The sequence below is a fragment of the Parasteatoda tepidariorum genome, chromosome 6 (assembly GCF_043381705.1).
Source record: "Parasteatoda tepidariorum isolate YZ-2023 chromosome 6, CAS_Ptep_4.0, whole genome shotgun sequence".
NCBI lineage: Eukaryota > Metazoa > Arthropoda > Arachnida > Araneae > Theridiidae > Parasteatoda > Parasteatoda tepidariorum.
The window spans coordinates 54,567,114-54,591,958 of NC_092209.1; the positions used below are offsets into that span (position 1 = coordinate 54,567,114).

The 24,845-nt window shown below is 27.1% G+C and overlaps 1 protein-coding gene across 2 annotated transcripts in view; it reads left to right on the top strand.

Annotated features, from left to right (window-relative positions):
* Positions 1-24,845, top strand: part of LOC107449984 (Dorsal root ganglia homeobox) — an 87,880-nt gene that overhangs the window by 50,648 nt on the left and 12,387 nt on the right. For both annotated transcript variants that reach the window (XM_016065680.3, XM_016065679.3), the window contains exons 3-6: positions 3,537-3,628; positions 6,321-6,422; positions 17,090-17,437; positions 24,193-24,422. In XM_016065680.3, coding sequence (XP_015921166.1) covers positions 3,537-3,628; positions 6,321-6,422; positions 17,090-17,437; positions 24,193-24,422 — 772 coding nt within the window. The remainder of the gene's footprint in view (positions 1-3,536; positions 3,629-6,320; positions 6,423-17,089; positions 17,438-24,192; positions 24,423-24,845) is intronic.

The following is a 24,845-nucleotide window of genomic DNA, read 5'->3' on the forward strand; positions in this document are numbered from 1 at the left end:
CTGTTTTACTTTTGATTTTGTATTTCAAAAGGTAGCTTTTTACTTGTTTGTTTATTCATTCATGTTCTTCCATAAAATAGATTTAATAAGTTCATGAAAGGTTGGAAAATGTTAAAATGTATTTTTCAATCAACTTTGTTTGTTTAGAATTTTTTCTTTTCTCCTAAGCTGATTTAGTTTGTTCTGAAGTCTTGATGGAATTTCCGTATATTGTTAAAATATTTTTGAAATAGATAGGAATTAGATAATTTTTTTTTCATGATTTCACATCAAAATGTAAGACTTTTCTAGTTTTGATTCTATGAGACTATTGAGATTTCTTGAAAAAATTTTGAGAATGCCAAATGTAATTTTTCTATGAAATTTTTTTCTTCGTAAACTTAATGTTATAAGTTTAATCAAACAATTTTTATACAATGCAACTGGTTTGCGGGAAAAAGTAGGGAATATATCCAATCATAATGTTCGATTATGAAACAAAACCCATGAAATAAAATTATAATTATTATAATTGAACTTAAATTAATTCTCATTTGCAATGTCAAATAATAATTTATTAATCATATTTTCAATTATGTTTTATAATATTTTTTAGTCCCATTATTAATAACTATGTATTATTATAAATAAATGAATCGTAATAATTATTTCATATTTTATAAGTAGATTTTACTTGCTTCTTTTATTCAAATGCTCATTTATATCATATTTAATAATTTTATGTATGATTTCGTAAGAAATGTGTGATTCAATCATATATGTTTTCAATGAGTTTTATTTTTTAAGCTCAATTAATGTATTCTGAAGGTTTTGGACAATGTCTCCTATACTTTTGAATTTAGTTCTGAATTCATTTAATTCAATTTTGAATCATTTTGAAGTATTATCAATTTATGGAAAAACAGAGGAAAAGCTTATATTACTATAAGTAAGATGAAATTATAAAAAAATTTTAGTAGGACAAATTCAGAATAGTTAAAGTTTTACTTGACGCCCGGTGACTGAGCTGTAGCGCTTCGCGCTATCGTGCACACAGGTCCCTGTTTCGATCCTCTGGCCTCTTGGGAACTAAACACTGCGGGTTCCACGTTCGGCTGACCACCTGATCGGAACATCTGCTCCTGCACCCCAGAGCCCAAAGACAAGAAAACTGAGATGGGCACAGTCGGCCTTGGCCCTCTATGAGTTGTCGCGCCACTGAGTTCAGTTTAAAGTTTTACTTGAATTAGTTCTCATACTAATTATAGTTATAGTATAGTTATTATCTTAACGAAAGAAATAGGTCATATTTTCTCAAAATTTTCATTTTATTTTTTTATATTTATATCTAATTGCAGATTATTTAATTAATTAAATTATATAACTTTATTAACAATTTGATTTTTGTACATTTAGAGTCTTTTATTTTATTTTGAATTAGTGTGTTCTAAAATTTTAACAGAGCTTTTATACAGAATGTTGCACAAAAACCATCCCAAATGAGAATTTTTGGAATCCTTGTTAGAAATTTTAGAAAAAGGATGTATATTGGAATTCGCAAATTAATATCTAAATTAGAAAAAACAAATGCACTATCGAAATCTAAAAAAAAATTATAGTGCAGGAGGGTAAGGTTATACTATAGTTAGTATATATAGTAAAGTCTAGTATAGTTAGTAAAGTATGGTATAAGTTAGAAGACAGGTTTGATAGAGGGATTAAACAGAATGAAGCCGAAAAACAACTTTGAGAACCCCTATTAGTTTTTGCTCGTTCAACTCTTAAATATTACTTTTTATATACACTTATGCGAACTCTTATAGTCTTTCATTTTTCAAAAGTATTCCAATAATACATATTAAGAGCAGTTTTTACGGAACACCCTTTAGTGATAACCTCGCTAAAACAAAACAATTTTCTAAACTTAACAATTTTTAAATTAATAATTATTCTTGCAACTGAACATTTAAGATTAAAAATATTTAACACGTCTGCAATTAACCAATGAAATTCAAAAATCTAATGCAACATATTATATAACATATTATATTACAACATGTATATAAACTATATTCGTAAAATAAAAGTAGATTAAAACTTTTTATTTTATTTAAATGAACTTTTAAATAATAATTAATTATTAGTTAATAATGCTTAATAAAGCTCATGTAATTTATGTATTCCATTAAATACATGTTATCAAAATAATGCTCTTAGAAAGAAATATTTAATTTATTATTAAAATAATTAATTTATTAATAAAAATAATTAAATACTAATAATTTATTAATAAAAATAATTAAATACTAATAATTAATTAATGTGTGTAATTAAAAATAATTAAAATAAGATATTTTCTATTACTGATCATTAATTTATTATTTTTTATGACTTTTCGATAACTAACTCTCATAAGTGTTTTTTGAAAAGTGAATTAAAAAATAAAATAGTTATTAAAACTATATTCAGGTAACTTAATTTTTTAAAAGTTCAACTTTAATTTTTGTTGATATTTATTTAAATTAATATCGATCCCATAAAAATTAGAAATTCAAAATTTCAATCAATAAGTGAAATAAAATAAAAAACTTTGCAATCAATGAACGGACTATTTAAAAAATAATTCATTTCATATAGGCCGCATTTTATTTAAAGCTTAATATGTATAATACTATCTTTATTTAAACAGAATTTTTAAAAATACTATTAAAAAGAAATTATAAATAATATTTTACAAGTATTAAAATTTTAATAATTTTAGTATTAACTTTAAAATTTAATTGATTTAAATATTGGTATTAAAATTTAAGTAATGCTACCAATAGTATTTGAATTTAAGCAATATTAGAAATATTTTTAAGTATTTTGCATTATTTAAATTGATGTGTAAAGTTAAGTTGTATAAGTATTAATATTTAAAACAAATAGTATTATATAATGTTTATTTTTAGAAATAATGTATAGTATAACGTTTATTTCTATGAAATATAAACTTATTTTAACAAAGAAATTACTTTACCTGAGATTTTAAAATATGAATATTTGGCAGAAAAGATTAATTTTGGCCATAACTTATTAGGTTTATCACAAAAAATTCTTCCGTTTTTCTTTTCACGTAGGGAAAGTATTCCAAAAAGGTATATTGTTAAATGATTTAAAACTTCAACATATTGCAAAAAACCAAATTTTAATGATATCTTAAAATTTGTATAACAAGGAATTATTTCCCTTTACATGAAGAGAATTCCTCAAAATATGTATACCGAAGAATATATAGTTCTTACTTTTCTACAATAAAATTGCGGAGGTTTTTTCTTATTCCTAAATATAAACTTACACACATAAATATTTACCTTTTTCATATTATCTGCTCACGTAAACCCAAGTTGTTGTCAAATATTCAAATGATAAAAAGGGAATTTTACATTATTGGTAAGAAAAATGATAAACTTTGTTCCATCGTCTTTAACATATGTTTTGTTATGCCATATTGTACATTTTACATATTCCTGTCACGCATCCTAAACTCATGTTCTCCTTCCCTGATCTTGTTTCAGACAGCGGTTACGGGTACCAGTCGGACCTGCACGACGACAACTTCGTGCGACGAAAACAGAGACGAAATAGAACTACATTTACTGTTCAACAGGTAAGAACTGAACATTCTATTTCCTTCTATTTTTTCACCAAAAAAGTATTTACCCTCTTTTTATCTTCATTCCAACTCGCACCTGAGCTGAATTTTTGTTCTTCGAAAGTAGTATAGAATCTTGAAAAAAATTGCATTTTCCTTTGCATCTTACATTATCGTCTGCGTGAAATGCGTTACTAACCTTTTCGTACGATCATAAACGGTAACACGAAATTTCTTTGCAAAATACTTCCACCAAAAGAGGCTGGTGTTGTTTTTCACATTGTTTGATCCACCTAAAAATGAATATCAAGAACAGTGTTCCTTACGTTTTTTGAATAACTTTTGAAAAGCACTCTATTTATAAAATTTTTTTCTCCTATCCAAAACTCTGGGATGTATGTTTATCGAAAAAATATTTCTGTGTATTTAAATTTTCTAAGAAAAAATTATCTAATAAAAGTAAAAATTATATTTTTATAATTATAAAGATAATAGTTTTAACATTTTTATTAACTGTTAAGAAAAGAAAATTAATCTTTTGGTTATTTAAAGATTATGGAAAGCATTATCGTCTGCAATATGTTAATTGGGTATAATATAAAAAAAAACACAACTACTTCCACTTAGTAGGAATAACATTTACCATGACGCAATGCTAAATTCTATGCCACTATCCACATAAATCAATTATTAATCAAAAATCGAATATCAATTACTTTTCTTTATAATGCAATAAAATCTGGCGAGCAGCTATTTAAACGATCAAACACTTCGTTTGTTTATTTGTGGCTTGAAGTTAGGCTCGCAGAAAATACCGTTCATAGGTTAAATTTAGTAGGAATAACACAACCTGTGACGTAGGCTATAGTATACCCAATTACTTTTTCGCGTTATCGTGAACTACAAAAACCCTGCTACATGAAAATAATTTTAAAAATATTTTCAATTGAAATGATTAATTTCATTTTTACACTTTCTTAAAAGGCTTTTGCATAGCTGTGAAAAGCATAGCTTACATACCATACAAAATATGTGCAAAACTTGTTCGCTTTTCCAATGCTTTTGAAAAAAATTTAGAAATCATTTCAGGCTTATATAGATGAAAATTCCACTAATGCTAGTAAAATTTACTTTTTCATAATTTTTTTAATCCTGAAAATAGCGCATTTTAATATTTTTACACTGTTCTACGTATCTTGTTGTTTTTACATTGTTAATTGCTTGAAAGTGCCATCATCGTAGGTAAATCGTGGCATTTGTCGATTCAGAAGCCAATCAGGTTCGACACATACGCTTGACGTTGCTTCCAATTAAATCTAATTCAAATAACATTGTTAGGCATAATCACTCCACATCTTCTCGAATTACAAGTATCCAATTCCATATTACGTATAGGTTGCATTTTTATAGATTTTTACTATTTGTACAGAAAATGAACACTTAATCTTATGTTAATTTTAAAACGCGTGAAAAACATTGGCAGATGACATTTTAGTGAATTTGATAAAATTAGCTTTATATACCTTATATTTGATAAAATTAGCAAAAATACCAGGAAGCTGTTAAGCAAATATTTTATTTCATTGAATTCTTAAGAATGGATTACAATTCTATACTTAGAACAGGAAATGAATTGTACTTAAATCACGAAAATTAGATGTATTTAATGTTATTAATATTTTTTTACTGACTTCTAAATCTCTATGAATTAATTTCCTCGCAACTTTACCTAATGAACTTTGAATAAATTTAGTGTTATATAATGTATTTTTAAATCTTCGAATGCATATTTTCCTTAAAATGACTTTGTAGTTGCCTTTATCCTCAATTTAAGTTAAAAAATTCATGATAATTTTATTTGTATAAAGGAAATATTGGCTTAATTTTGCAAGTGCATCAAATTATTGCTTTAAAGTGTCAAGATACCTTCAATTTCATTCAAGGAGTATAAAGAATATAGTTTTTTAGTAGAAAACGATAATAATTACATCATATTTAACAAAATTTGAGCAGACGATACTAACAATATAATACTATATTTAATAAACTTCGATCAGACGATACTAGTAATGTAATTTTTTTTAATATATTTAATCAACTTTGATCGAATGATACTGATAAAGTAATTTTAAATCGGATTTTAACTGACAGTTTTAAGCACTCATTTTCTAACACACACGTACATTATTCAGATTAGTATATATACTAATTTGGTTATTAACTCATAGTATAATGATGAATTTTAATTTGGGAAATGTTTGAAAGTTAACCTTGACAAATTTGTTACAAATGTGGGCTTACATACTTCTAAGTTTTGAGAAACAATGTAATAATGAAATGATGAAGTCGTTTTATTTCTCATTGTTAGTAAGCATGACCTTTTTTAAACGTACTATTTTAAAGGATATTATGAATGTTCTAACAATAATTTCTTTTGAAAATTTAGTCTTAAATAATAATATTATTGTATTTTTTATACCTATATTTAATTTTTTATATCTAGGAGAATTTGAGAAATTATTTACATTGTCATTTTATTTTCAAATTAAATCTAAATTAGTACTTATTAGTTTTTCAAATACATAGTTTTTTTAAAATTAAGTTTGAAGAATTAGAGGAAGATTAGCACAAATATTTTATTATAATTAAGTCTAAAATGGAAATTTTATTGCATTCATTTTTCGAATGTATAATATTTCTTTTGCAGTTAGAAGAATTAGAGAAAGCATTTGCACAGACACACTATCCAGATGTTTTCACAAGAGAAGATTTAGCTATGAAAATTAACTTGACAGAAGCTCGAGTTCAGGTGAGTTTATATTGAAATGTTTTTTTTTTCCCATTCGTATATTATATTTTAATAATTGCTTATGACTTCCTTTTAAATTTTAAAATACGAGTTTTCATATGCGTATTGTTTATGATTTATGACCAAAATAATTATAATACTCGTTTGAATAAAGCTTATTTCATCGCTTTCGCTGCATATTTCAAATATTAGTTTGAAGATGATATAACTTTAAGAACACAATACGATTTTTTCAAAATTTGATTTCTCATGAACTATTCGACCTATTTCGCTCAAATTTTGTATTTTGCGATTTAAAACTGCGTTATTTAAAATGATGTAAAAATTTGTAGACCTAAAAATTTGAAATTTCTTTGACTATTATTAAATAAAATACTAAAAAATAACAAATATTTACTAAATGTTAAATTTTGCATACTAATTCCAAGCAAAATAGTTTTCTTTGGATAAATGAATTTCATAATTCCGTTCAAATGTTTTTTTCAATTCACTTAAAAAATTCTCGAGATATGGAGAAATACATAAAAAGTAACTTACAAAACTGATTTCTGGAAAACGCTTTAATTGAATTAATTAATTTCTTCAATTATTTGAAGAAATGAATTTCGCTATATCAGTTTTATCAGTTTTGCATAACGATTAACAATACTGATTATGTAATTCTTCCGTTTCCTTCAACACATGAACACTATCCAATGCCTACTACCTAATGAAAAGCCTAGCTCCTATGTCTAGTTAAATTTCTTTTTTATGATTTTGAAACCATGCTAGTTGTAAACGGTTTCAAAATCGTGAAGGTAAAAAAAAATGTTCTTTACCGTAAACTTTACGGATAATCGGATAGACAAACTGTTTCCGGTCAGTTTATCACAATTTTAGAATGAAAATTTGAAAAAAATTGTATTAATCTTTGAAACTTATGGAAGAGGATATAAGTAAATAATGATTGAGAACTGATTGAGAATAATTTCGTAATGATTGAGAACTTAGCAATCATTCAATATAGAGACAAAGATCTTACTTTACTATGTAAAGGAAAATAAAAATACATTTACATGTGTATATTTACGGAGATAAAACATTAGTTAAGAGAAAAATACATTCACTGAGATTATATACATTACTCAGATACTTATTAAATATTTCATAATGATTGAGAACTTAACAATCATTTAATATAAAGACAAAGATCTTACTTTACTACGTAAAGGAAAATAAAAATACATTTACAGGTGTATATTTACGAAGAAAAAATATTAGTTAAGAGAAAAATACATTTACTGAGATTATATACATTACTCAGATACTTATTAAATATTTCCTAATGATTGAGAACTTAACAATCATTTAATATAAAGACAAAGATCTTACTTTACTACGTAAAGGAAAATAAAAATACATTTACAGGTGTATATTTACGAAGAAAAAATATTAGTTAAGAGAAAAATACATTTACTGAGATTATATACATTACTCAGATACTTATTAAATATTTCCTAATGATTGAGAACTTAACAATCATTTAATATAAAGACAAAGATCTTACTTTACTATGTAAAGGAAAATAAAAATTCATTTACAGGTGTATATTTACGAAGAAAAAACATTAGTTAAGAGAAAAATACATTTACTGAGATTATATACATCACTCAAATACTTATTAAATATTTTATAATGATTAGGAACTTAACAATTATTCAATATAAATACAAAGATCTTACTTTACTATGTAAAGGAAAATAAAAATTCATTTACAGGTGTATATTTACGAAGAAAAAACATTAGTTAAGAGAAAAATACATTTACTGAGATTATATACAACACTCAAATACTTATTAAATATTTCATAATGATTTGGAAATTAACAATTATTCAATATAAAGACAAAGATCTTACTTTACTATGTAAAGGAAAATAAAAATACATTTACAGGTGTATATTTACGAAGAAAAAACATTAGTTAAGAGAAAAATACATTTACTGAGATTATATACATTACTCAGATACTTATTGTCATCATTGAGATAATAACTAATTATTACTGAGATAATTAGATGAGAAAATATCTATTTACTTAAATAAATATATTCCTAGATGTGAGCTAGTTATATACAGAGGCATTTTTATGCCTATAATTAATATGAAATATTAAAAAAAAATAATAATACTAAAAACCTTTAAATTGCGTGTCATTAATATTCTAATATTCAATATGGTAGTAATTAAAGAATACATTAAGCACATCAATATATTGATAAATCCATTTTCTAAAAGGAGTAAAGCCTAAAAAATCCAATATAAAACATACTTTATTAATTGAACTAGTCATTAACAAAATGGTATTTGTTCATCTTTTAATATTTTCATAAAAAAAATTTAACTCATAAATTTTAAGCCAATAAAAAAAAAATAATTTCAAAGACATTATTACTTATTTATAAGTAATATTAATCCATTCCAGCATCTGATTAAAACAAAATCGAACATAAAAAATTGTTTTAGCGTTATTTTTATTTTTATTTTATTTCTTATGATGTTATAATGAGATTAACGACAGATACATAAGAACATTAAACAAAAATTACTGTCATTTGCAAATTTATCAAGATATTTTTTCCATTTGCATAAAAATGATATTCTGTTGGAAAGTAGTTTAATTATAGGCATAAAGAGACGCACAAAAACTGATTTCTCATCTAATGCAGTGAATATTGACAACCAACCATAATACAACCACATTATAAAAACGGTCTATCTAATTATTTATTCCAACTTCTTCGCATTTATCATAATGGCGATACGGCGAAAAAAACATTATTAGTTGGTGTTTGAAAACCGACCATAATGTTCTTTAGCTGTGATCTTGTTATGTAATGACGAAAACAGGGCAGAGTGTGCAATTTTTCTGTTTGAGAGAAAAAGCCTCCCTTACTTTTATAACTAATTAAACGATTTTTTTCCCTTTCTGTTCGCTTATTCTAATTCTCGATCGGCGAGAGTAGCTACTTAGAGGAAATTCTATTCTCGGTCGAGTTAAACAGTTTAAAGCTTTTACGAAAACGTTAATTCTAGCGGAGAGCTAATATGACCAACTACAAAGAGAATAGTAGAGCAGCAGGAAGACGCAACATCGCTCCTTAGGCGCATTAAAGGCGGCAGATAACATCGTTAGGCGGCGCAGCTTGTAAAAAAATCTAATTCGGCAATGTTCATCAGTAATTTGGATTAAACTTGGCGCAGGGAAAGAACGTATAATCATTTTATCGCTTCTTTTGCAGACGATACCTTTTCCTTCTTTCCGTTCTTCTTTATTCTATCGGTTCAGACATTTTTTTTCTCTTCCTCGTCTTAACATCGTAGAAATTTTTTTCTTCATATTATCGTTTGCTTCTTTTTCGTTGCCAGGAAAGAAAGTAAGTGCGTCGCAAATGCTGCATAATTACGTAGACTTCGTAAAAAAGTTTTAATTTCGTTAGTTGCAGTCTCTAATCCGTATGAACTATTCATGAACACAGCATTTGTGCTATAAAATGCCACTTCCTTCTTTATTACCGGCTTTCTGCTTTTGCCCATTTTTTGTTCCACTTTTCTTTTTCTTTTCTTCATTCACTGCAGCTTCTACTCTGTTATCGTTTGCTTTTTTTTATCCCTCTCTTCGCCTTTTCTTGACAGAGAAAATCTTATAAAAATATTACTGACTTTCCCTGCTCAAGAAATCAATTATACATTCCGGTGAGGTTTTTTTTTAACTTATTATTTTTTTTGCATTTTCATATTATTTTACTTTTATCTTTTTCGAGATTTTTAGTAGCACTAATTTGTAATTTTAATAAAACATGACACTCTCAGTGTGCGTTTTTAAAAGCCCCTATTTCTCAAGCAGAGCTATATGCAAATATTTGTCACAGGACGGGTTTCTGAAACCCTTGCCTACTTTTCCCATTTATTTATTTACTTATTTTCTCCCTCCTATTCAGTGCATTATTCATTTCTGCGGTATTTTTGAGCATCATTTTTTCACACAAACCCTTAATGCTGCCTCTCAACCAGACTCATAACCGTGTCTCTTTGCAGCCCATTCGCAGAAGTATTGTAAGAAGTCTCTCACAAACACACCCTTTCCAAGTGAAAGCCACTAATTCAATTCAGTTGTTTCGAACACGAATACCACATTTCGTTCTTTTTTTTTTTTTTTTATCCCCCTCCTCCCTTTTCTTCCTTTTCGTTGTATTCGGATTTTCGAACTCTGACGTGGGCTCAAGAAAGAGAAAAGGATCTCATTCCATTTTCCAACTGATAAATAAAGCTCCGATGCTAGTGAAAAACTTACGAACTGAAGCGAAATGAAGCTTATTTCGAAATACGTGAGGCTTTTTAGATGGTTATGTTTGCATGCACCATGAGCTGATTTCAGATGAGTATATACGAAGAATTATATTTTCGTGAGTACGGTTGCAGAGATGTGATGAAATAACATGAAGAGAGGTTTGAAAAGCAGCACTAAGTTTTCAATCGGAATATATAAGTTTTTGCTCATTTGTTGTTCTTGAAAGCGAAACGGTCATCAAACTTTGTAATAGAGTGCTTAGTATTCATTTATTTGTATTTTTTTATGGGTTTCGATAAAACAAGGCGTTTAAAAATGAGGATTTTAATGGCTCATACGAGAACAAATTATTAGCTAAAGTATTAAATTGCGAGTTTTATTTAGTTACTTTGGTATTTTTTAAGTTTTAAAACTAAATTAAACCTTTTAAATTATTAGAATAAATAAACAATTTATGAATTTTATTTACTTAAAACTGATTTTTTTTGTATTTTTTTATGGGTAAAGCAAGATATTAAGAAAGTAAGAATTTTGAAGTCTCTTATGAGAGCAAATTTTACAATAAATAATAAATTACAAACTTTATCTAGTTTTTCTTAAGTTTTATAACTAAATTTAACTTTTCAAATTATTAAGTTACTATATTAGTAAACAATAGATTACGAACATTAGTTAATTTATTTAGTTTTTCTTAAGTTTCATAACTAAATTTAACTTTTTAAATTATTAAGTTTAAATTTATATTTACTTAGTATTAATTTATTTGTGTTTTTTATGCTGCAAGGTGTTTAGAAAATAAAAATTTTAATGAATTTTATAAGAATAAATTCTAGATTTTTTTACTATAAGTAATAAAATGTGGATTTTATTTAGTTTAATTAAATTTAAACTTAATTATTTTTTTAAGTTTAAAAATTTAATTAAATCTTACATTTCAATAGATAAGTAGAAAAAATGTTAATAATGTTAGTAATTTTTGCAAGAATTTACAATAAGTTAAAAAAAAAAAAAGTAAAATTACGCAGCATATTTAGAAAGAAAAATAATTTGTATTAAACCTTTTTGCTAGGAAGAAACTAAAATTCTGAGTAATAAAATTTAATGGGTAATAATATTACATTAATGAGTAATTTATGTACGCTGATTATATTTTGTCCTGCATATGAATTAAAAAAAACTCTGCTCTTCACAAACTAACCTTGACTTTTAAGAATGATTTCATACTTAGAAAAGTTAATTAATTATCTTTCTAGTATCTCATCCATTTTTAACATTAGGAAACTTATTTTAATTTTATTTCGATATCTTGCTCATATGGGGTTCTTAACCTATTCCTCTCAAACTCACACTTGTTTCTGTCGCCAATAGCCCATTGTGCAGCTCTAGTGTGACGCAAATAAAGTACCTACCTACACTTGTTTCTCTTTTGTTTTGCTTGACTATCTTATTCAGACTCGTTCCCCTTCTAGTTTTGCTTAAACCATTTTTTCCTTGTTGCAACTTGTTCGGCTCATGTTTTCTTCTGTCATTATGTGTTTCGCTATTGAAAAAGGTTCTTGTTTCCAAAATTGAAACTAGTTTGTCTTCATTAATTGATGCAAACAGCAGAGAAAAGGGATATGTTGATAAAAATCAAAAGTAAAGTGAACTGAAACTATTTTCTGTTGTCTCTAAATAAGGTTATTTTAAATGTATATGATTAACTTCATAAGCTTTTGATGGACCATAAAACTAAGTTGACAAGAGAAAATAAAAAAATCCGTTAGTTACTTTACGAGGCGAAAGCTACGACCAAACATTGTTATTTCTTGTAAATTTCATTGCTTCAATATTTTCTTTACTCAGAAATGCATTCCATATTTCTGACTAATAAGTATTTTGGACTATATTAATGAAGAAATACGCTTTTGGAATTTATTATTTGTATTTTATTATTTGCTTCTGTTATTTTATATAGATGTTACTTCAATTATTTATAAATTTTCCCTGTAACAAAAATTATAACTTAGAATTTAAAAAAATTTAAACTATGTTTACTTTAATTAAAGTCAAAGTGGTAACAGCTTTTGTTTGATGTTCTGCTATTTATTAAATGATGGCCTAGTCTTTCGACTCTTACAATTCACACATTTTTATTCTTTATCCTTTTGTCGTGGATGGGCCACCTGGTGTCTGTTTTATTATTTATTGCTGACCCTATTATAAACAAAAATATATTTTGTTAATTTTAACTATTAAGAATAGTCCAATGATTACTACAAACTCATTAAATTATCGGAATTATATTTGTATTAGAATATAAGATTCAAAAGAAGTAGTTTGAAAATGTTTTTTCATTCATATTAAAAAAATTTATCAATAATTGATTTTGAAAATTAAAGAAATTCAAATGAGGAAAAACTGTTTCTCTTAAACCCAAATAACTGAAAATTTGAATTTGAAAATTATTGTTTGGAAGCGAGAAATGATTATAAGATTTTATCTTTAACACAGCTAAAGACACCAGTGTTTCATGCTGTGTTTCATAATCATAAATTGTTAAAATGCTAAATATAATATTTTTCATTTAGTTTAACCTAAGTTAATACAAAATAATGAAAAAAAGTATGAAAAATAGGTTTAATAACCATTTTTCGTCAAAGAGTTTAAACTGAAAACAAAAAAAAAAATCTTTCATAGAATTCATTAAATTTGCGTTTTATAAGTTTCAATAAGTTATTCATTATTTATTCTATTTTTCATCTCTAAAAAGAAATTTCTTTTTCTTAGTCATATTAATTAAACGTTGTAACTGAAAAGTGAAGTAAAGATTTCCATTTTTTTTAATTATCAAAACGTTCTAAATAAAAATAAAATCAACTGGAAGAAAAATATATATCTGAGGTCATCTTAACAGAACTTTTAGGTGTAATTAAGCGTTTAAAGCTCTGCTTGAGAATAAAGGGTAACTCGTAAGAGGTTTTCTCCAAAACTCAATGCTGTCTACCAACAACTCAACTCCTCTTGCGCCAGCAGGAAAGAAGGAGGGAGAGAGTGGGAGAAGGAGATTAGCGAAGGTAGTTGCTTAATTCTGACGAAAACCTCGTTTCGGGGCAGAATGCCCAGGTCCCCATTCCCAAAAGGGCCATTCGGCTCGCGAGTGTGATGAAGGACCCGGGCCCCGTCGCCTGACACTAACGATGCTCCAGGCAGATTACGGCACAGGGTTAACGTGGATCTCGCGGGGGTCCATCTGCGAATAGGGGCCTCTTCATTAGTTTGTGTGTTTGCCCCAACCCTGTATTTTACACATCGTCTTGCCTGGAGTATCTCCGAGATCCGCTTCGCCGATCTTGTAAAGCCTTGGGATTTTGGCAATACCATTCGTCACATAAGGAATCAATGATCATAAAAATTGTTGGAATGATTTCAGGATTAAAAGAGTGGAAATCATTTTGGCGAGAAATTATGATTTCACCCACCATCTCTGTCGCCACCTGCTTGGATTAGAAGGAATCTAGTTAAGGGAACTGTAAAATGTTTAATTAAAAGGAGAAATTAGCAAATTGATGGTCGCCAAAAATGAAATTTAATAAAGATATCTAGCTTGTTTTTTTTTAATTTTATTTCAAATAAGTATAAACAAATTTTATGAGCATTAAAAAAACTAGCATAATTAACCACTTCTTTGGAATTATTTTTCTTCGTGATTAATGAAAATATTTAGTGTTAATGTGCGAAATACTGATTAAAAATTATGATTTAAGCACTAATGAGTAAAGATATCTTAGACTGCTTAGAGAAAGTAACATTCATAAGTGATAAAATGCGAGAATTAAATAGACAAATATGCACTCAAATTGATTGTTGCGTTAAATTTTTAAAAATTTACCTTTTCTTTAAAAATTCAAAATGATTGAAAAATGAATAATGAAATACGATTCAATCTGATCAGTTTCTACTGAGTTATATTCAATCTAATTAGTTGAATCTAGTCAGTTGCAATTTTCATTTGAAAATTTCTGTTATTATTGTTAGTTTCAAAATGGAAGATGGGTCTTCGAAATATTGTACTTGTTATATTGCTTACTTCATAATCGCAATAGATATAAATTTTAGAATCTTTATGTTAAATGTTAAGGACAAAAAATTTATACAAGTTGTAGGCTAATTGGAAAATCATTATCCAATGGGAAAATTTTTGAAAACTGCTGACGTCACTGTAAAAAAAAATCGAAATTTAATAAATCAGCATCGACATTATTCAATCCCTCCAATGATGTTGTTACAGAAGAAAAGGTAGTTTATTTGTTGATTGAGTTTAAACAGTGGTGAGAGACGATTTTTGGGAATTGATTTCACCTCAAAAAATTTATTTTAATGATTTCATTCTTTTTGTTGCTGCCTAAGTAGTGATTTGACAGATATTAAAAACATTCTAGATTTTCTAGTTTAATTATTTGATTTCGTCTCCTAATGTTTAAATTCAGGGACTTCCTTTTTATCAGCAATTCTTAAAATTTAGTTTTAACAGTTTTTTTCTCTGATCAATTTGGATAGACTTTTAATTTTTTTTAAATTTTTTGTTTGTTTGTTGTTTAATAAACTTTTCATGTTATATTTTTAATTCACAACACATTACTTTTTTTGAGAAATAAAGTCATTTCTTCATTTGATTGGTTGATTGAGAGATTGAATTCTTTAGTACTCTTCCAAGCAATGAAACTATGCATTTATTAAGATTGGATAAAATTATTCGAAACTGTGCGAGCTTGTTTTTTTTTTTCCTTTTTAAATTTTCTTTTAAGTTTTATACATAGACAAAATAAGATATAGATAACTTTGACAATTTTTCAACGTAAAGATATTTCCAACGTTAAAATAATATTTCATTCAAAATTTGTACAATATTTAAGCGTTAAAATACCTAAATACAAATCTGGTATTGCTGATTGTACATTTGTAATCATAGTCTAAATTATTTTGTGCAGTTATGTACCACTAGATAATCTAAAGTAACGTTTCTAAGATCTCTTTCTAGAACATATTTTATTATACTCTATAAAAATTCCGTATCAAATTACGGTATTAAGTGTCGGCATATTGGGTGCATCATCCGTAAAATGCATTTTTACAGTAAAATATTATATAGTACTTTTTATTGTAATAGTTTTGTTTAATTAGAGTAATTCGCGAATTTATGGTAATTATTACTGTAAGAACTATAATATTTCAGATTTTTTGTTCCGAAGCATGTTCCGGTATTTTTTACAGTGTTGATCTATTTTAACATTGAAAATATAATTGTTTTGAAAAATACTAATAAATAAAAGTAAATAAAATGATAGTAAATAAATTTTTTTTGCTCTTGAGTAAAAACTGAATAAAGATAATTTGAACATTTCTAACATTTTCTTTTTCAGTTCTGGCACTATATATATTAAATATCAGCCTATAAATATTACAACAGGAAATTTATTAGACAAACTTGCTATTGTATGATACAAATATTTCTCATATACGATAACAGTCTTCTGAATGTTGTCTCTAATTGTGAAAGAGAATTTCCCAGAGAAGACTTTTTTTTAAAATTAAAAACATGCCTCACATTTAAGATATGTCGTGTCGTGGACTTACTGTCAAAAATGACGAAGTCAATAATTAACAAAAAGTAGACAATGTGCAAGTCATTTACTTTATCACTGTTAAATATTTGGACAAAAAAAAAATCTCAAGTCAGTGTAATATCAAGTAAAACTGAAAAGAAGAATCTAGTTAAAAGTGCAGATTTTATATGACATGAAACTTTACGTAAAATTTTAAAATGTAGTTTATCAAATACAAATTTGACTTGATTACTTTTGGCAATACAGTCAAATTTTAAAAACAGATGTATTTAAAAACAGAGCACTGAAATAAGCTAATTAAACCAGTCAAATTGTTAAAAAAAATTTTAAATTCAATCTGGGAGATAAGTGATGTTTAAGGAAAAGAAATATTGAAAAATTTAGCAAGTAGAATTCACGTATATTCACATATATAAGAGCTAATTATAAAAATACACATATATAAGAACTAATTATGAAAATTGTGAAGCTGACATGATAGCTTAATTCTCACATTTTCCACTCATTTATAGGTTTTAAAAGTACTTTTGTTGTAAATACGTTTGGTTAAAATATTTTGATAAATATTTTAATAAAAACATAATAAAATATTTTATTAAAATATTTTGATAAATATTTTAAAAATATTTTAATAATTTTAATATTTTAGTAAACATTTATAGCAGAAATGCACAAACATAAGAGCTAATTATAAAAATTGTGTAGTAAGAATTTTTTTTGTTTCTTATTTATAGGTCTGGTTCCAAAACAGACGAGCAAAGTGGAGAAAGGCCGAGCGCCTACGAAAAGAAAGGGAGGAGAAAGACCGCATTCCTTCTTCAGATGATCAAACCCCTAGGGACGATCCTGCCTCCCCCGACGAAGACCCTGCGGGGGCGGATGACCCCTCCTCTCTCCTGTTAGCACCCTCCGGAGGGGACAAGTCCGGCTCATCTCCCTCCTCCTCCCAAAGGCACCTCACCGACGACGAGGATGCTGACAGTTGTAGCGGCAGGGAGGACGATCTATCGCCGCCCCGCACAGCAGCCGCGTCCGCCGCCGCGGGATCCGGAGATGACGTCGCCGGGGACAGCGCTATGGAGGTGAGGGAAAAAAAAGAGAAATTGATTCAAATCAGATATGAATGCGCATTATTTTAATTTACATAATAACACATATATCATATATAATTTGGCAAAATAACATAATAGATCGATAACACTTTTCATTTTTCTTCATAAAAATAAAGTTAGGGGTTCTTTATTGATTTGTACTCCCTGAGTATAAAAGTCAATATAAAAATGCTTTTCTTGATCAATTTTTTTGTATAGATTTTTTCCAGAGCATTTGTGTTTTGCATATTTGGTAACATATTTAGGAAGCAGTTTCTTATATTTTCTGTTAAACAAAAAAAAAAAATGGATTTGTTTTTTGTTAAAAAATCTTTTAGCTGTATTTTATAGAATTTCTTTATCTAAATACAAATTGAAGTTCAAAGACTGGCTACTTCGTTTGAATATTAGTTTGAAATGTTCTTTATTTTTTAAAATTTTTGATTTGAAAATTATGTTTGTATGCGGGGTAATTCAGTATCATTGCCACTCGTTTTAAGAGTCGAGAGTATATCATAAAATAAACAATTTTTATTCAGATTTTAAGGGAAAAAAACTTGTACATTGAGTAGATAAAAACAAAATAAGAAAGGAAAGAAGTTTAAAAAATAGCAGCTATGCTAAAATATTACGATAAAAATAGTTAAAATATGTATATTTTCACAATTTTTCTTACCTCTAAAAAATTATTCAGCTGACTTATTTAAATTTTTTTCTACCATTAAGAGCCATAATAATAATTATAATAACAATATGATAAAAAAGCAACAGTTTGAGAGCTTAATATTAGTCAAATGAAAGCTTTGAAAACAAGCAACTTAGTGCACATTATTACTTAAAATATTGTCCAAAATTTTGAGCAGACAAGTACCTTGAATATATTTTTTAAAACAAGACTACCAATTTTGAGAATTTTTTCCACTTTATTCAAAATTATAAAAATCAATAAAAAATTCTAAATTTTAGCACGCACTTTAAAAAATTCGTGATCGAATTAGGTAAAAAGTATCCGCTCTCATGTATCCGGTACTTTTTATCATTAAATTCATTTTTACCGGAACATATGGAACAAAAAATCGTAATTTTTTCAGAAAGAATTGACGCAAAATCACTGTCACTCTAATTAAATAAATATTAGTGTAAAAATTACGGTACAATACTTTCTGCTAAAAATGGACTTTAATAGATTTTGCATATGATGGTAAAACTGATTTTACTTATGATGCAGCCACAGAGCCGGTACTTTATACCGTAAATTATTTGATTATTAATATAATCATTTACACAAAATTTTAACCTTTATTTATGACATTGTGGACCAAATTCATAATCAGAATGACGGTTTCTGGTTTTAGATGGACAGAACTTAACGAAATAGTTATGAATAACTCTTCCTAACTCACAATAAATGTTGAGATCGTAAGTGTTCGTTATAACAGCAATTAATAACAGCAGTGAGTGAAAGAAAAAAACCCCAGTTTTTTACAGTTCAATTAATATTTACTAAAAGTTATATTTTGCATGGAACTACCTTTGGATAAACAAATTTTATAATTGTGAACAAAAGTTTTTCAATTCGCTTAAAAAGTACACGAGATATAGCGAAATACGCAAAAAATAAAATTAATATTAAAGGGTCCAAACTATGCTCCTGACCGAAGAATGGGGATCATATTTTCCAGATTCTGGCTACCCTCCATATCTTGGAGGTCAGAAATCCAAATCCATCGGAAAACGATATGTTTATTCAGAGAAAGTACGTTTTTGTGCCTGATTTCGTTACATAAAATATCGCCTGCACTAATTAATGAGCATATTTGAGATCACCCTCTCTATCCCTTAAAATTGAGTCCTAAAATTTACAAATCCGATTATTTGTTAGATCAAAATAAAATATATTAGATTAAAAGTTATTCTGGGTGGTCCTTTTTTATTTTGCGCACTGTACATAAGAGTACTATAGAAAATTTACAGTCTTTTTTCATTTTCCCACCACATATTTAATGGGGATCGAATAGCTACTTCACATTTATCCTCACAAAATATTATCCAACCAATAGATCTAAATCTTTGTTTTCAATTATATTTCTTAGATTTTACGGATTAAATATCCTGAACTCATTAAATAAATGTGCTTCTGGCCCACAAACTTAACTTTACAGTTTAATTTTTTCAAACTGGGTGATTCGAGAATTGAGAAAAATTGAGGGCATTGATTACTGAGTGAGTTCCCCGATTGGGAAGTTTTGGAGCTTGATTCAAGGTATTCTGAGGCTGCTGCTCGAAAACAGACAGAAAAGTTTAAGCGGTTTTAATCTTAAAAGAAGACTTGAGATATTCTGTCTTATATATAAATAATATGGGTTTTGTTTAATTACTATATTATGTAAATTTTTTTTTAATGCAAAATATTTTCGAACATTCTTTTTCTCATTTCAACTTTTTCCTCCAAATGAAAATTCTCCTGAAATATACACATAGAAATTGAGAATTTGATTGGTGCATTTTAAGCAGAACGATCAAATCAGATTCAGTAAGAATGTTCCCTAAGTTTCCAAAAATCGTGAATCATATTTTATTATTCTTTAAAATTTTAACTATTTTACCGTAGTTTCATTTCCTGATAGGATTACTTAAAATATTGATAAAAGAATTATTATTAAATAAAGACTAATGACTTCGCAAGAAAACTATGAGTTGGATCATTCAAAATGTTGACTTTAAGACTATTGTTTATGTTTCGAATTATTTATTCTTGATTTCGAAGACAAAATGAAGCAGAGTATATTTTAAAAAAAGCAACTATAGGAACTATCTGCTTACAAGAGTTTAGAATACAATGAATACATGTATTGGATAAGTAGTTGCTAAGGTTAAAAGTAATTTTACTCTATGAAGAACTTCCAATACCATGTACAGTTACTGAACTTAAAAATTTGAGTATCGAAGCACTATTATACTTTTTTTTCTCAAGCGAAAATAAAATAAAAATCTTTTTTTTTCTTCTTTTTTTTAAAGGCAGAAGTTTGAACTATAAATGAATTCGAACTGTAGTCTACATGGAAAAACATTCTGGAAATATTACCGTACTGAATGATAATGACATTTCTGGTACAGAAAACCATAATTCTGGTAATAGAAACTAAAATATATGGTATTTAAACCACTCATTTGGAAATTTTTTCATTCATATGGTAATGGTTTAACGGAAGATCTTGGTTTTCAAAATTATAGTTCTTATTACCACACATTTAGTAAGGAATACTAAACTGAAAAGTAAGCTTAATCGAATAAAAGGCTCATGCCATTTTCTAAAGTATCGTGATAAAATTACCTAATTTTACCAGATTTACCAAATTTGATTACATATTATAAAACGATATTTTATTGTTATTTTCACCGAAATCATTACCAAAGCGCTTTGGTAAAATTACAAAGCATTTTGCTGTTCCCATAGAGCCAGAAAAACCGTAAATGTTATCATATTCCGGTTGCTTTGATTATACTTTTTTTCTCTGTGTAATGTATTGGAAAACTTTTATTGAGAAAACCTATTAGCTCTTTATTGATTTCTAGAAAATCAGCTCTATTACATATAGAAAATTTTACATACTGTTTCCAAAAAAAAAAAAAAAAAAAAAAAAAAAAAAAAAAAAAANAAAAAAAAAAAAAAAAAAAAAAAAAAAAAAAAATTAGCATAAATTATTTTATTTTTAGTCTTGTCGAAGCAAAATTATCTTCTATATTTGCGGATAATCTAAATAAGTTTTTAAGCATGCAAATATTAATGCTTTACAAATATCTCCTAATATTTTTCCTTTAAGCTTTTGAATTATATATTAGAAATTATTTGCTACATAGATGTTTTTTAGTTTGAACTAATTGAAATCGAGATGAATTTTATTTATTAATTCATCTAAAAATAAATTTCTGCTTCATTTTAAGAGAATTAATCCAAAAATATTTTCTAAAATACCTCATTTGCAGCAATAAATATAGATTTTATTATATGTCAGTATCGCAGACTCAACAGCAGCTAATAAAAAGCATTTCCGCAATAAATAATTCCTTTTTCTCATTACCTGTGAAACCTCAGGCGATTCAAATATTATAAATTTACCACCTTACCAAAAAATTCGCTTTAAAAATTAGAACAAATATTATTTTTTTCCACCCAGCAAATCAATTTGACTTATGTTTGCTTTCATAGTTCGCTTTCGTTATTTGAATGAAATTTTCGAAGATACGTTCTTTCATAGATGGGGTGTGCATTTCACACGGTTACGAATAATTTCATCAAGTGTTATTAAGCCATTCCTTTTTCCAAATTAGGTTCCAAGAAATGAGAAGAAAGATAAACATTCCGAAGAGAATAAACTCCTAACTCGGTATATTTGTTCTTTCCGTACCATGTCTTCGAATCTTTCTTTCCTTTCGAATATTGGAATGAAATATTGACATAGTACACGGATTGAGAAAAAAAAATGAATTGTGTAAACAAGCGGGGATAAATTCAAAGCCTTTATTAAACATTATACATTCCGTATCATTTATCTGTGCTTTAATTTTTTTCTTCTTTTTGAATAGAAGTGAAATAAAATCAATTTGGTTTGTGGTTAATCTTTTTAGCAATGAAATTATTTTATTTTCTTAGATACAAAACAATGGTTTAGTAATTCATTAAATTGATGATTTTGTTTATTTTTCGATAGAATATTCTTGAATGGTTAATGAAAAGTGACATTTTTGTTATATTGTTTGATATTTCAGGAATTAAAAAAAAATTAGTAATCTTACAAACACTTTATAACTTTTGTAATTATTCGGAAAGAGATTCAATTAAATTGTAAATAACCCGGGGTTGTAGTAATTATTTAATTATTTAAAGGACTTTGATTCAACACTAAAGTTCTTTTCATTAGACTAAGCAAACCACAAGTAAATAAACGAACTGAATTGTAAAGAGTAGTTAATTTATGTATAAATAGAATTCTTGTTTTAAAAATGAATTTTTGGTGAACAAATAATCTAATCTAAAGCTAAGCTGATCTAATATTTCTTTTATAATCTAAATATTAAAGTATTTTGCTACGCAATAGTGAATTTTAATTATAATATTTTGCTCAAACGCGTTATTTATATAATCGTTTGCTTAAGGAAAATCGCATTATATTTATGATTCCTTGATTAATTTTTGTATAATGAAAGATACACAAATAATCTTTTTGATTTATAATTCATTTTATATTTGTATCAAATGTATGAAAAAATGAAAGAAAGAAATGCGAAATACAAATAATGCATAATGACAGAAAATTTTAAAGTATTTCTTTTCTTACGTACAACATTATAACGTTTCATAATGCATATTATAAATCGCGTATGAACCTGAAACTTTCATGTCTTAATATTTTTTTAAAAATTTTTTGATTAAAAATAAGATGAACTTGGTCATACTTCATTGTAATGAAATTATTTTATTTTATTAAATACTGAACAATGGTTTAGTAACTCATTATTTTGGGTATTTTGTTTTGACAGAATGCTGTTGCTGTATCGTTTATAAAATCTCATCTAAATTTAATGTGCTGTATTTCTTGACAATTATTTATGCAGAAAAAATGATTTAGAATAACATCATTGATAAGTTTTTCTAAAATTTTTCAAAAGTCACAGCTTTTTCAAATTGTTGATTTATTTCCCCTACTATTGATATTATTTCCATGATATTTGCATTATAAAGTATGTCAACAATCTTTTTTGTGTATCAATATCTTATATCAGCAGTTACGCTTTACTTTGGAAAGTCTAACGAATGAGTTTCTAAGGGTTTCTATCTATTGTTTGTTCATGTGTAGGTATTTTTTACTGGATATTTTAGAAATGGTGAGAAACTTTTGCTTTCATAACTATTTGATAAAGTAGTTACAGCGTGTTCCATGATGTATACCTTAATATATTATTTCAGAATTTTTGTAAATATGAAGTAGAAATACAATGTGCACAAAAGTTCACGAATAAATTATAAAAAGAGAAAAACTATCTAATTAAAATCGGGAAGCTCCAAGTAAGGGTGTAAGTTTCTCAAAATCTAATCATTAATTTAAATTTTATTTGTTTCATGTCTGGATCAAGTATTGGGAGAAAGTGTCTTTTGTGGGGGACTTTTTGATAGAACTAATCCGTATTTGCGTTACATGGAGAGGAAAACCCCGAAAACCTCCTACGGTAATTCTGACGGCAAAGGGACTACCCATGATCCGTCTACCACTGAGGATATTTCCCGTCAGCACTGTGATCGGTGCAAATTCGTATCGACTGGGATTCGAACCCGGTTCGCTGCATTGGAAGGCGAATTCGTATCGACAAGCCATCACTGGGATATGAAGATCCTCAGCTCCCCCACTTTGATAATGCGCGAAGTTGAACCACCTTCGGTCCTTTCGCAGGTTGATCAGAGTGGTCATGCTTTCAGACCCCTACCAAAGATGTTTGACTTTTCTGATCTACTGGGAAACATGTCTTACGAGACTGTCTCTGTGAGATTAGTGTAAATAGAAAACGAAAAAAAAAAAAAAAAAAAAAAAAAAAAAAAAAAAAGAAAAGAAAAAGAAAAAAAAAGAAAAAAGAATTAACTTTTTTACTTAAATTTGAAACTTCAAGGATTTAATTTACTCTTGTTAACTCGATGCTTCTGTACTTGTTGTTTATTTGTATTTGTGTCTGAGCAATGTTTCTATTTTCAGAATTCCTTAGCTGTTATTTCGAAAACGTCTTCCACTTCTTCAGCTGAATCTTCAGTTCTGCTTGGTGGTACATCAGAATCGTTGGCTGATTTCCCTTCCCTTCTGCTTGCATCATCTAGATCTTCTATGGGCTCTTTCGGGGGTGATAGTAATCTCTTAAAGGATCCATCGGGCTGTCTCAGGCCGGGTTCCTTTCTTAGGTCCTCACTCTTCTCATCGCTCTCATCAGGGTAAGTTTCTTTTACTATTAATTTCTTTCTTCTTATTCACCTTTGGAGTGTAATGAAGAGAGGTTAAGATATTTTACATTTTATTTGTCTCTGTAGAAAATTTAAAAAAATTATTATTTTTTTTGTTTAAAATTCTTTTTTTTTACGTTATATTTATTATTATTTTTTTCTTTAGATAAACCATTTTCCCTTTTGCATTGAAATGAGTTTTTTTTTGAAGTATGGCCACAAAAATTTCTTAATCACAAAATTAAAGAATAAATGCAAATAATTACTACTAATAATAATACAATCAATATTCTTACAAATAATTGCGTAAAGAGGCTCATTTTTTTCAGCTATAAGACTAAAAAATTGCTATGAAAAAATTAAATTACTGTATAGCTGCATTCCTAACTTAATATATATTGAAATCGAGATGAA